General features: G+C 37.4%; 2 protein-coding genes across 2 annotated transcripts; both read left to right on the top strand.

Annotated features, from left to right (window-relative positions):
• Nucleotides 1-102: 102 nt before the first annotated feature.
• On the top strand, nt 103-3,194 carry LOC108414665. Its single transcript, XM_017687562.2, has 7 exons — nt 103-263; nt 348-411; nt 529-876; nt 980-1,330; nt 1,480-1,587; nt 1,704-1,732; nt 2,907-3,194. Exons 1-7 carry the CDS (start codon nt 111-113, stop codon nt 3,030-3,032), a joined length of 1,179 nt encoding a protein of 392 aa, XP_017543051.1. The 5' UTR covers nt 103-110; the 3' UTR covers nt 3,033-3,194.
• Nucleotides 3,195-7,206: 4,012 nt separating this feature from the next.
• On the top strand, nt 7,207-12,806 carry LOC119264816. Its single transcript, XM_037543828.1, has 6 exons — nt 7,207-7,220; nt 7,561-7,792; nt 10,302-10,620; nt 10,932-11,039; nt 11,156-11,184; nt 12,676-12,806. The coding sequence occupies exons 1-6, from the start codon at nt 7,207-7,209 to the stop codon at nt 12,799-12,801; spliced, it is 828 nt and encodes a 275-aa protein (XP_037399725.1). The 3' UTR covers nt 12,802-12,806.
• The last annotated feature ends 986 nt before the right edge of the window (nt 12,807-13,792 follow it).

Raw genomic sequence — 13,792 nt, 5'->3', positions numbered from 1 at the left:
GTATTTACTCATGTTTATGTTCTGTCTTTGTGTACTAGCACAGTTAAGTGGTATGGGTAAACTATGCTTGTAATCCAGCAGTAGTGATTTGCATATTAAGCTCCTTATTTATGCACACTGATGTGAGTGGCTGGTGCCTAGTTGATCTTTCTGTTACGGGAGCCAATCAGCTTCTGCCAGAGAGCTATAAAGCTGCCCTTGTAGAGGTTCAAGTACAGAGCCATGCATGCATCCTCAGTGACTACTTCTGTCCCATAAAGACTGTAGGTGACCTCTACTATTTTACTATATAATACTAAATATATAAATGAATTCTAATACTAATGCTTTCTTATATTTTTCCTCAGGGGCTACATTACTTGAAGAGTTTGGTAATGATTCGATTAACAGTTTTGCTCTTAACAGCATTAGGTAGTGCTTAAGCACTTTTTCCCCTTTGTTTTTCAAACGTATGGAATGTAGTGTGTCATATACAGAATATGTAACAATAGAGTTTCACATTTTCAATTGTTTGGGTTTTCTTTTTAGGCAGCACATCAAAGGTAGACATTTCCTGTCTAAATGGATTGAAGGTCATTCAGGACGGGGAAAATATTCGTCTGAATTGCTCTACTTCATATTCTTATGTGTCAGCGATTGCCTGGTTCAAACAGACTCCAGGAGAAAATGCTCTTCTCATTGCTTCTGCTCTTGGCTCTGCTCCACAATATCACAATGATTTTGACAAGAGTGGACGCTTTATTGCAGCAAGAGGAGAAAGCAATTTTACTCTGAGTATCTCAAATGCAGAACCATCTGATTCAGCCACATATTACTGTTCTGTTACATTATATGCAAAAGTTGCATTATTAGGCTGCACAGTCTTAGTCCTCAAAGGTAGGTGTTAGTCTACTACAGTCTGCTTTTATTAAATACCATTAATTTTGAAGCAGATATTTTTTTCTGCATTTCTGCACTGAAATTGTAATTGTCTCTTTAGGTTCCTCTTCAAGTCTCTCTGCTGTTCTCCAGCCTCCTGTATCAGACCCTGTTGAACTGGGAGGAGATACAACTTTGCAGTGTTCAATACTCACAGATGCGTCTGCAGGAGATCACAGTGTGTACTGGATCAGACATGGATCAGGAGAATCCCATCCAGGAATCATTTACACTCATGGAAACAGGAGTGATGAGTGTGAGAAAAGATCTGAGACTGATTCTCCTACACAGAGCTGCGTCTACAAACTCCCCAAGAGAAACCTCAGCCTCTCTGATGCTGGAACTTACTACTGTGCTGTGCTCATGTGTGGAGAGATCATCTTTGGGAATGGAACTAAACTGGACTTTGAAGGTAAGAGCAGATATTTACAGTTTGTTTTAATAGTCTCAGTCATGCAGTCACAAAGCTATTCACAGTTGTTAAAGAGATAATGTGAAATTATTGTATTTGTTTGTTTATTAATCCAATATTTTGTTTAAATCATGTCTTGATCACTATAGAGAAAGATGTGTTAGACCCAACTCTTCTGGTTTTAGCAGCGTCAAACATCATGTCCATAGCTGTGGTTCTATTTCTGTGCAGAAAGTTACACAAACACCATCATAAAGGTAGGATGTACACATATAAGACTGAGATATGGTTGTTTAATTCTTATTTCTGTTAAATGTGTTTTGCTAATTTTTGTAATAATATGTTTGAGTGATTTCATTCTAATTTATTGAAGGTGCTGCTGAAGGTCGCACTATAAACCAGGTGATTTGATCACGTCTTTTTCTTTCTGTTTACCCTGTCAGACTTAGATGACTGTCATTTGCCATTCCGATTATATAATTTATATTAAGATTAGAAACGGAGATGTGATATGTATCATCTTCAGAATTATCACTGCATTCAGTGTAGAGCAGAGTGGAGCACAAGGTAACTAACACCAGGTCAAATGTGACATATATTTTAATATTACATATTTTGTTGATTTTGTCCTCCTCAGAGAATGCATTCAAATATGGCATGTTGCTGTGAATGTTACAGCACAATTTCTACTTAGTTTCTGAGTTTAACAAATTGATAAAAAATAAAACCTAATATATGAAAGATGCCAGGCGGGATACACCCTGGACAGATTGCCAGTCCATCGCAGGGCACATTTCTGTTGAATGTGTTTTGCTCATTTTTGTTATTATAATGTAATTTGAACGATTTACGTGTTATTTGTTGAAGATTCTGTTGAAGATCACTCATTGCATGTAAACCAAGTGATTTTTTTCACTTTACTATCTTTCTTTTTTCTGTATATCTTGACAGACTCACTGCCAACTGATTAAATAATCAGTGAGTCTGTCATATTAACACTGGAAAGTGTAACAGTTGTAAATTGTTGAATTTAACTGAACATTTCTTTTATGATATGTTTAAAAATATAACATACAATATGCTATGAATTTTATTTTTTTAATTGTCTTTTATTTGTTATATTTAACAAACAATCTAAATATTTGTGCACTAAAATATGCAGAAGTAGAAAAATGTACAGGAGTGTGTTCGCTATAGAGGTTGTGTAACTTATTTTCATTTATAAACTCAACAGAATGCGTCACTTGCCGGAGATGCCCATACTTTTGCATATAATTCATACCTTTATATTTGAATTACCTCTTTGTGCCTGCAATATAGCACCATTTTAAACCACTCACAGTTAGAGCTAGTCAGGCTAAAGTCAAACTTTTTGGTTGAATTGTTGAGGAACAGTAAGTGCTGGAAACTAGATTACTTGTGAAAAAGGAGTCTTGCTCAAATGATTTTGAAATAATTAAACAAAGACCAAAATGTGTTTGTTCGTGCCCTGCTCAACACTATATCAGTTATTCCAATTAAAAATACTGATGCTCATTATGTATTACTGCTGTGGTGTGTTTGTGTGATCTGTCAGGCTGAAGACACCGGCGTCTTGAACTATGCAGCTCTAAGCTTTGCTCAGTCTTCCTCCTCAAGAAGAAGCAGAATAAAGAACAGCAGTGATCAGCCTGTGTACGCACAGGTAAAGACCCATCAGTAGAAACAACATCAGTGTTACAGTCAAACCTGGAAATCTACTGTCATCATAACTACACTGTAATCTGTGTTCATTTCTCACAGATTCATGTAGAAAATCATTATTACTGTAAATTATTCATGTGTTCATTTTTAAGTTTGTGAATAAAGCATTTTATTTCATCCAGCTTTATGTTAAAGTTTAAGTTATTGAAGCTTTATTCTATTTTAAATGCATGTATTAATAATTAAAACATTCAAATTCACTGAATTTACCTAATGGCTCTCAAACAAGTGTATGACCAGGTTGTTATTCCACTCGTCAGGCTTGCTTTAGGATACTTTACTTTTGAAGCTCTGTGACTGCATTGATTGTTTTTATAATTCATACATGTTTTTTTATGTAGTTATATACATATTTTATATTATATATGACATAATATATGGATGTCCATGAAAAAAAACGAGGAAGAAACTAATTTCATTAATGTGTGCAGAAATTATAAAGGTGTGCTGATACTGAATTGGTCCTAAAACTGTCTTTTTAATTTAATTGTTGACAAAATATCTGAATTGAGTCAAAATATTAATTGGTTAAAAATGCAGCATTAAAAATAACATTTTACTTCAAATCAAATTGTTACTGTTAAAAATGCCATTTTTTCGTGCAGCCTGATATCTGTTGTTTTGAGTAAAAGCTTTACCCTCATTTTACACCACCATCATCATGTTGGAGGGTATAATTTTATACACATTAGGCAATTTTTTGTCTTTGCTCTTTGTTTTGGCTTTTTTTTTTCAGATTTACCAGTATTTTACCATCATCAATATTACATATAAAAACATGAAGAAACTTGTAGTTTCACTGGTCATTTTGGAAAGTAATATTTATGTTGTATACATTGACACCTGGTTCTTTCATCACCACTGTAAAGAAATTTAAGTTGGTAATTTTTTGTACAATGAACCATTTCTCATCAAACCAGAAAAAAGTCAAAAAGACTTTGTTTACATCACACAGATTCAATTTTTCAGAAATTTAAATAATTAACCTGAATAACAAGTAAAGACGTATTATCTACATACACTTTACTTTAATGGCAGATATTCTAAAGTATTTCTATTATATCTGAGTTGAGCTTGAAGCTGTTAAAACAGATTGAAAATATTTGATCTTACTTACAAGATCTACTTTAGATCTGTTTTAGATTATCACTTTGTCAGAGGCGCAACAAATAAAGGATAAGCATGTTCCATGGATATGATACTCAGTATTCCTCATCACATATACAGAGAGAAATGTTTGCACACTCTCCTCAGCTCTGGAAATAAGAGTTTGTCTCAAAGATATCTAAGGTCTCAGTGTTGTGGTATGATAACCATCTACTGGCTGAAAACAAAAAAGTAAGCACTGTGTTCAGACACCAGAAAGTAGAAGCTGCATCAGAGCAAAGTGCAGTTTTAAAACTGTTCTTGTGAGAGAATGCACAGACAGATCACTGGTCGCTCAAGGAATTCATTGGCTGTAAGTGGACTAAAAGTGCAGGGGCCTAGAATATGAAGAGTCTTGAATATAAAGCTGGAAAAAATACTTTTCATATTGCATTATTCAATGATGGCTACATTGTTCGCTCATATATGCACATATGTATTTTAATCATTTATTTTGTTTTATTTTATTTTTATATTTGGGAATGTTCTGACCAAGCTGTAAAGTCTGAAGACTTATGATATGCAAAACTAAAATTGGATTATTTCAGTAGTTCTAGACACAAACTTGAATTCAATTGATCTATTACGTATGATAGCTTAAAGTAAAGTGAAATTTATATTTGTTATTTTTTAGGAGAAAGGTTACTGTGTTGACCTGCACCGCTTGCATTAAGACAGTAGCATAATGACTTGCAATGCATTTTCCAAACACATTGTGTCCCACTATGGCATGATAAAAGGTTATAACCTATTGCTAACAGCAGTACAGACATTTACGGCATTTGACAGACGCTGTTATCCAAAATGACTTACAATTTGATCATTTTACACAGGTAGGCGAAGGCAGTGTTAGGAGTCTTGCCCAAGTCTTATTGGTATAGTGTAGGGGGCTTGTCCAAACAGGGGATTGAAGCCCAGTCTACAGCGTAGAAGGCAGAGGTGTTACCCACTACACTACACCAACCAGCTGAGAGATCTATACAAGAAAGACCAAAAAAAAAAAAAAACACCAATAAACTTAAAAACACAAACTCTGTCAACCAGCCTAAGCTAAAGCATACTGCCAATGTGGTTTTGGCTTTTTTTATTCATTATATTCAGCTTTAAAGTAGACAGTTCTTGTTTCTTTGACTTGTTCTGACATTTTTATTTGTGTTGTGTGGCCATCCTGTACTCTGTCAAAGTTTCAGGCCTCACTGTTAGAGATCTTCCAAACACAAGATGCTTAATGTAAGGCCAAAGTAATGGAGGATAGCTGAATGGTTGCTAAACAGTGATTGGAGTAGAAAATAAAGCGGCTGTTTATTTGTAGAGTGCAAGGACTGTTTGGTTAAAATGAATTAATTTTTTAACTAAGTAACATTAACATTACATTTAAGTAGCATTTTCCATTGTTCTCCTGGCTGTAGTGGACTCCAGCTATCTCTTCAGAGTTGTTGATGTTAAGGACTCTTGCTCCCTCTGCCTTTGGACAAGCCCTTGTGAATTCAATATCCCAGTTAAATACTTGCACTGTGTAACTTGGGCCAATGCCTCATTTTTTTTGTTTGAGATGAAGCCTTTCCAGTGCAAAAAAATCTTCTTGGCCCAGGCATATCCCGAAAGGACCTGAAAAGGAAAAGATTAGACTTGTTCCAAGCATGGAGAATAGTTGGAAATGCCTTTGGAATCCTGACTGGAGGATATAGGAGTGAAACCAGAACATATGGATGCAATAGTAAAAGCAACAGTAATTCTACACAATGTTTTCAGGTGGACCACCATATTTGAGGTTTTCCTTGGAAGGCCAGGGAACACCCAAGCTCCGACAGCAATTTCCAGAGTCAGCAACAACAACTCTTTGGATCTTCTGGGCCAAAGCACTGTTGAGATTAACATTTACCCTCACCTAATACTTTGAATTCAGTTCATGAAGGCCTTTCTAATTAGCTGATGAGGTGAATCAGGTGTGTTTAACTAAGCAAAGAGTCTGCAGTGTTTTGGCCTGCCAGGACTGGAGTCTGGCACATATGGGCTAATTGGGACAGTTTATTTCAGAGGCTACCTCTTCTTAGCTAGTTTAAACTCTGGTAACTACAAACTTGGAAGACCAAAATCTGCTTCCATGTGTCACGCCTCAGGCGGACTCCATCTCCCAGACTGCATCGGAAGATCACATGACTCAGGACAAGCGCCCGTGTCACAGTCTCCTGATTATTGAACACATGCACCTGTGAAGGTTGATCTACTTAGGAACTATGTAAGACTGGGCTATAGTAGGGTTTGGTGTGAGGTATCACTTCTCTACCAAGAATATACTGAGCGGTTATCTAGATTTCCTGTGATTGCATGTTATGACCCTTTTTTTCTCGTTTATACCAACTTCGTCTTTAGTCTCACCGTCTTGTACATTTGCTGGCAGTTTTTGGCTTTTCCATGTTTAGACTTGGAACTTGTTTGTAGACTACGAATTCTGTCTGTCCCCGAGATATTGTATGCTTCATGTTTGCTGTGATTTCAGATACCAACCCTAGCCTATTTTTTTGACCATTCTCTTCGCCTTCGGATAATAACCATGCCACTAAGCATTGCGTTTCTTGTAACAGGTTCACATGTGGCAAATGCAGAAAGGAGATGTTGTGGCAGTGCCAGGTGTGTTCAGACAATTTGTAATGTAGCGCACTACTGCACAATGACTGTATGTACATAGGATTATTAGCATAGTTTATATTTCTGTATAGTTTACTGTATAGTTTACATTTAGTTCTATTTATGAATACTTTTGTTGTAATATTGTTGCATGCTTATTTTATCTTTGTATTACCTATTTTTATTACTATTTCATTGTACAGGGAAACAAAGCAACACGTTTCTTTACTGTACATATACCAATAAAGCTAACTTGAATCTAAATTTCTGGTAATGTTGACATTTTTTTTATGGGCAAACTGTGCCAATGCCAAACTACCATTTGGCAGTTCTTTGGGAATTAAAGGTATAACTGCCAAATGGCAGAGGTCTGGTAGTTCTAGTGTTAACCCTGATTTGCCTGTCCCTCCGCGTTCGCCTCACCCCTGTCAAACGTAACACCATGCTAAACTGTTTCATGATAGGTCATGATAGTTTTTGAGCTTGTGTTGTACAGCTTTTCATGTTCAGGCATAAATAAAACCAATAAATAAATAAAAATAAAAGCTTTCTCATATTGGAGGAAACTAATAGACATGCCTACTGCTCTTCTATTGGCAGTGCTAAAACTCAGCTGAAGCACATCTCACAAAAGTTGAAACCATTTGAACTTTACATTACCCTCACCAGCTGAGAATTTTTGCTGCACCAGGTGGCGCCATCTAATTGTCCAGCGGTTCTGGAGCACTCTTTGAAGCGGCAGGTGGCAATGACGATGCTGGTATTGGCGCTGGTGTTGGCATAGAGGTGCTCTCTGGAGGCACCTGCAGTGCCCAGGTGTCAGACCATAGCAGCCAATCTGGCCAGGGAGAGTCTTCATCCTCCAACATATTCATGCTCTATCCAGGCCCACCTCCCTGCCTTGTGAACTTGGTCCAGGAGAGAAACAATGGGGTCCAGTATCAGGTGTGCGCCAGGGACATGACGGGAGGGGCGGGACTATGAAGGGAGGGGACATGAATTCAATGATTAAGAGTTCCAATACTTTAGTCTATTGAAATTGTGTTATGCTTATGGATGAGTGGTTGATAGAATTTTGGCAGTACACTGCCCGTGGGAGAACATGGACAAAATGCCAGTAGCTTTGCGGAATGAGGACTGGGGATGAGGATCAGTGAAGATGATCTGTAGATGAGGATCTGTACTGATCCTCATTTGTGCATTCTTTTTGGCCTTAGGCCTGGGTATGGTAATGAGAGGTCAAACTGACTGTTATCCTTTGTCTGCCCATGAAGACCTTCCACACCCTTGATGTAAATAAAGGTCCACAATCTGAGACAACATCCTATAGAGTACCAAAGTAGTGAAAGACGGTGGCATGATGAGGAGGTTGCTGATCGGCCTAGGTTTTACTAAAGACTTTTAACTGATCATGATATACAGGGAGTTTGTGTGGTTGTTGCAGAACTTGAATGTCCTCAAATGAGGGTAGAAGCACAAGGACATATGAGACATGTATTGTGCCATGCATTGAGCCAAGGCCAAGAAATGGAGGGGTTAAGAAGCTTCAGCCAAGGAAGTCCTGAAATCAGTTTGTGCAATATCGCTTGATGCATTGCAACAGAAACAGTGTTTTGTGTGGCTCAGATGTATCAGAGACCAGTCTTTGTGGGCCCAAACACTGCAGACTTCAGCACACTGCTTGATTAAGCAGACCTGATTCAGCTAGGCATCTAATCGGCAACACATTCATGGACGAACGTCAGAGCTAGATGAGGGTACATGCTAATCTCTGCAGCACTTTGACCCAGAAGGTCCCCAGTTTCACATGCCTAGTCTAGTTGCTAGTAAAGACTAGAGGAAGATTTACATCTTACATCTACAACAGTATAGACAATATAGGCCCAATCGTCTGACTGCTTGAGAGTCGATGAATGTGGAGCTTAAGTTGCCAAATAACTTATATTTCTCCACTCTAAACTGTTTACTTCAAGGTAATTATTGCAAAGAAATGTGATGCGCCTCAGCTGTATTTGATCATATTTGTTTAGTATTATCATGTGTGCTTACTAATACACACACACACACACACACATCCTTTAAGCCTCTTATCCTTCTGGGTCGTGGGGGGATGCTGGAGCCTATCCCAGCGGTCATCAGGTGGAAGGCAGGATACACCCTAGACAGGTCGCCAGTCCATCGCAGGGCAGACAGACACATTCACTCACAACTGTGGGCAATTTAGCATGTCCAATTGGCCTGAATGCATGTCTTTGAACTGTGGGGGGAAACCAGAGTACCCGGAGGAAACCCACAAGACACAGGGAGAACATGCAAGCTCCACACAGAGAGGACCCTGGTAACCCAATCTGGCCCTACTTGCTGTGAGGCGACAGCGCTAACCACTGCGCCACCGTGCTGCCTGCTTACTAATACAGTCAATTAAAAATGAAATTACCACCACATTTTGTCAACTATTTGTCAGTTATTGTCTACAGTAATAGAAGTAACAGTATTTGAAGAGAACACTCGTTACATTTTCAATTTTGGTAGGTTTACATTGTTGTGACTTTGGCTAAATCAGGTTTGTAAAACAGCAGTGGTGCTTTCCATATTAAGTTCTATATTTATACCCACTGATGTGAATGGTTGGGGCCCTATTCAACTTCCTGCTATGGGAGCCAATCAACTGTCAGGACAGAGTTGTTAAGCTGCTCTTGTAGAAGATTTAAGCACAGAGTGATACATAACTTTTTGATCTTTTTAGTCAGGAGAAATATTGGTTGAAGAGTCTGGAAATGATTGGATTTTATGTAACAGTTTTGCTCTCAACAGCATTAGGTACTGTTTAAGTGTACTTTTTTCCCTTTGTTTTTCAACGTTAATGAAGTTCATTTTGTGTGCTTTACTTGGAAAGTGTGCGCATGGATTGCTGTGTAATATACAGCATTAAGATTATATATTAACAGAGTTTTACTTTTTTCTGTTTTTTTTTAAAGGCGGCAATATAGACATTTCCTGTATAGATGGGATGAAGACCATTGAGGACAAGGAAAATATTAGTTTGACTTGTTCTTTTTTACAGCCTTATGTGTTAGCAGTTGTATGGTTCAGGCAGACTCCAGGAGAAAATGCTCTTCTCATTGCTTCTGCTTTTACTTCTTCTCCAAAATATCACAATGATTTTGACAAGAGTGGACGCTTTATTGCAGTGAGAGGACAAAGCAGTTTTACTCTGAGTATCTCAAATGCAGAACCATCTGATTCAGCCACATATTACTGTGCAGTTGCAGATTATTCATACACTGCATTAATACACTGCACAGTATTAGTCCTCAAAGGTAGATGCTAGTTTACCACAGTCTTCTATAAATCCTGCTACATTGTAAACCTGAAATCTACATCTGCATCTCAATCAACAATCACCTTTTTTCTCTTTTTAGGTTTCTCTTCAAGCATCTCTGCTGTTCTCCAGCCTCCTGTATCAGACCCTGTTGAACTGGGAGGAGATACAACTTTGCAGTGTTCAATACTCACAGATGCGTCTGCAGGAGATCACAGTGTGTACTGGTTCAGACATGGATCAGGAGAATCCCATCCAGGAATCATTTACACTCATGGAAACAGGAGTGATGAGTGTAAGAAAAGCTCTGAGACTGATTCTCCTACACAGAGCTGCGTCTACAAACTCCCCAAGAGAAACCTCAGCCTCTCTGATGCTGGAACTTACTACTGTGCTGTGCTCTTGTGTGGAGAGATCATCTTTGGGAATGGAACTAAACTGGACTTTGCAGGTAAGAGCAGATATTGTTTTAATAGCTTCAAGACAAATCCAGACATAATGTAATTATTTCAGAATATCTGCCACACCATAGAAGTGTATGCAGAAATGATATAAACAGTATGACATGGAAGTTTTTTACTTCTGTAGTGCAGCTGGATGTGTATTTATGGTTGTATGAAGTCACAAAGCCATTTCTATTTGCTTTAGAATGTTTAGAAAATTAAAATTCATATATTTTGATGTTTTTTTAATAAATAAAATATATTTTTTAGTTCAATTTGTGTTTTTTTAAATAAAAATTAGATTTCTTGATTATTACAGAGAAAGGTGTGTTAGACCCAACTCTTCTGGTTTTAGCAGCGTCAAACATCATGTCCATAGCTGTGGTTCTATTTCTGTGCAGAAAGTTACACAAACACCATCATAAAGGTAGGATGTACACATATAAGACTGAGATATGGTTGTTTAATTCTTATTTCTGTTAAATGTGTTTTGCTAATTTTTGTAATAATATGTTTGAGTGATTTCATTCTAATTTATTGAAGGTGCTGCTGAAGGTCGCACTATAAACCAGGTGATTTGATCACGTCTTTTTCTTTCTGTTTACCCTGTCAGACTTAGATGACTGTCATTTGCCATTCTGATTATATAATTTATATTAAGATTAGAAACGGAGATGTGATATGTATCATCTTCAGAATTATCACTGCATTCAGTGTAGAGCAGAGTGGAGCACAAGGTAACTAACACCAGGTCAAATGTGACATATATTTTAATATTACATATTTTGTTGATTTTGTCCTCCTCAGAGAATGCATCCAAATATGGCATGTTGCTGTGAATGTTACAGCACAATTTCTACTTAGTTTCTGTTTAACAAATTGATAAAAAATAAAACCTAATATATGAAAGATGCCAGGCAGGATACACCCTGGACAGATTGCCAGTCCATCGCAGGGCTGCTCGCCAGACACCTGCTTAAAATGAACTAGTTTACATGAGTGCAATGCACCTTAAGAGTTAAATCATTCAAATATTACTGATGTAAATGAAGTGCATTTGCTCTCTATGCTACATTAGTTAGCCTGAATCGAGTAGCATTGCAGTGAACAGCAAGTTTTGTTCCCTGTCAGAAAAGTGCTTCTGTGCAGTTGTAAGTAAATTATGCTTTATAGTTTTGCTCCTCGTCTGTCTCATTCAACAACAGTCTCTGTAGCTTAGTGACAGCAGGAATCAGGTCCAGTGCTAATCTGAGGAGCTCACATTTGGAGTTTTACATCTAAGGAAAGTCTTTTGTTTGGCTGGTTGAGCTGTAGTTGAATGTCCTCTAAAGCCAGACATAAATTGTATGACTTCAGAAATCTTGTTCTTTGATGAGTCACACTGTAAGTTTGAATAGAGTGCATTTTTATACTCACACTGTGAAAACACTCAGTCCATGCTATGTGAAGCACAGCCCCTCAAGACAGCACTATGAACAATTTCAAATAAAGCTGCTTCGTTCCAAACAATGCTGCACACCAAGTACTGAGCAAACATGCTGAGAAACTGAGCTACAGCAGCGCAGTTAACCACACTGCATGCTGGTTAACCACACTGTAAGGCAATCTCTACAGCCAATTTTGCAAAGATAGTTAAAACTATGTTTATACCTTGCATATTTAGTCAAACAGAGTAAGGTCAACATATTAACTTTGGCGTTTATTCTCTGATTTGCTACCCTATGTGTCTCCACCTGTATTGTAGATGTGTCTGTGATTGTGTATGTGTTTAAAACATGTTAAAAGCACACTGTGTATTTGTGGTTTATGCTATATATTGCAATTTTGTTATCTTGCTATTTGCTGTTCTGACATATTTAACACATACATATGCCTCTTTTTACTCATTGTATTTATTATGGTAAATATACTTATGTATTTTCAAATGCTTTTAAAATTATTAGTGCCCTGCTCTACTATGTATTAGTCATTCCAACTAAATGCTGAAGTCTTATTTATTACAGATTCTGAAATGCTCTATTGACTGTTGTGTATAACTGCTACAAATGTGTGTGATCTGTCAGGCTGAAGACACTGATGCCTTGAACTATGCAGCTCTAAGCTTTGCTCAGTCTTCCTCCTCAAGAAGAAGCAGAACAAAGAACAGCAGTGATCAGCCTGTGTACGCACAGGTAAAGACCCATCAGTAGAAACAACATCAGAGTTATGATCAAACCTGGAAATCTACTGTCATCATAACTACACTGTAAATGTGCTCATTTTCCACACATTCATATGGAATATCATAATTACTGTAAATCACTGTACATCTGTATGTGTCACTAGGAATAAAGCATTTTCATCAGCTTTACATTGTTGAAATGACCGTTACAATTTCAGTAAATGTTTGTCTACTGTGAATAGGATTTAATTGTGTCTATAATTATAATAAAAAAATTAAAGTTTGCTGACTTCACATAATGGCTTTCAATGGCTTTTCTGGAGCCTATCCCAGCGGTCTTCATGTGGAAGGCAGGATACACCCTGGACAGGTCGCCAGTCCATCGCAGGGCAGACAGACAGACACAGACAGTCACTCACACACTCACACCTAGGGGCAATTTAGCATGTCCAATTGGCCTGACTGCATGTCTTTGGACTGTGGGAGGAAACCGGAGAACCCGGAGGAAATCCCATTAATTCATACGAAATTAAAAAGATTTATTTTTGTTTTTAGATTTACTTACATTTTTAAAGCTTTCCCCACTTGATTCTGAATTGCTTCTTAAACACTGAGTTTAATTGCTGACAGAAAGATTGAATTGAGCTTTTTAAATTTGAATTGAGCTTTTATTTTATATTTACAATTTAAAGTATTTTATCACTTCAGTTTAATTTAAATTTAGTGGATGGAGTTTATTTATTGGATGGTTACATTATGCAATTTTCCAACTTGAATGATCCATTCTGGTGAAACCGTGGGGGTGAAAGCAACCAGACATCCAAAGAGTTTAATATTTCTAAAGACTTCCTCACATATTTTTATATAAAGCCCAAACCCATTTCTACATGTAGCACTGTACATGTACATGCACTTAAACACAGAATATACATAAAATGACAAAAGTTTTTTTTATTCAGTGTTTCTTTCAAAATCAAGGGTATTTTATTCTTGTTGTCGCAGTAACAGCTTCTAACCTT

The sequence above is a fragment of the Pygocentrus nattereri genome, chromosome 2, assembly GCF_015220715.1.
Source record: "Pygocentrus nattereri isolate fPygNat1 chromosome 2, fPygNat1.pri, whole genome shotgun sequence".
NCBI classification, from domain to species: domain Eukaryota; kingdom Metazoa; phylum Chordata; class Actinopteri; order Characiformes; family Serrasalmidae; genus Pygocentrus; species Pygocentrus nattereri.
This window is presented reverse-complemented; position numbering and strand designations above follow the sequence as displayed.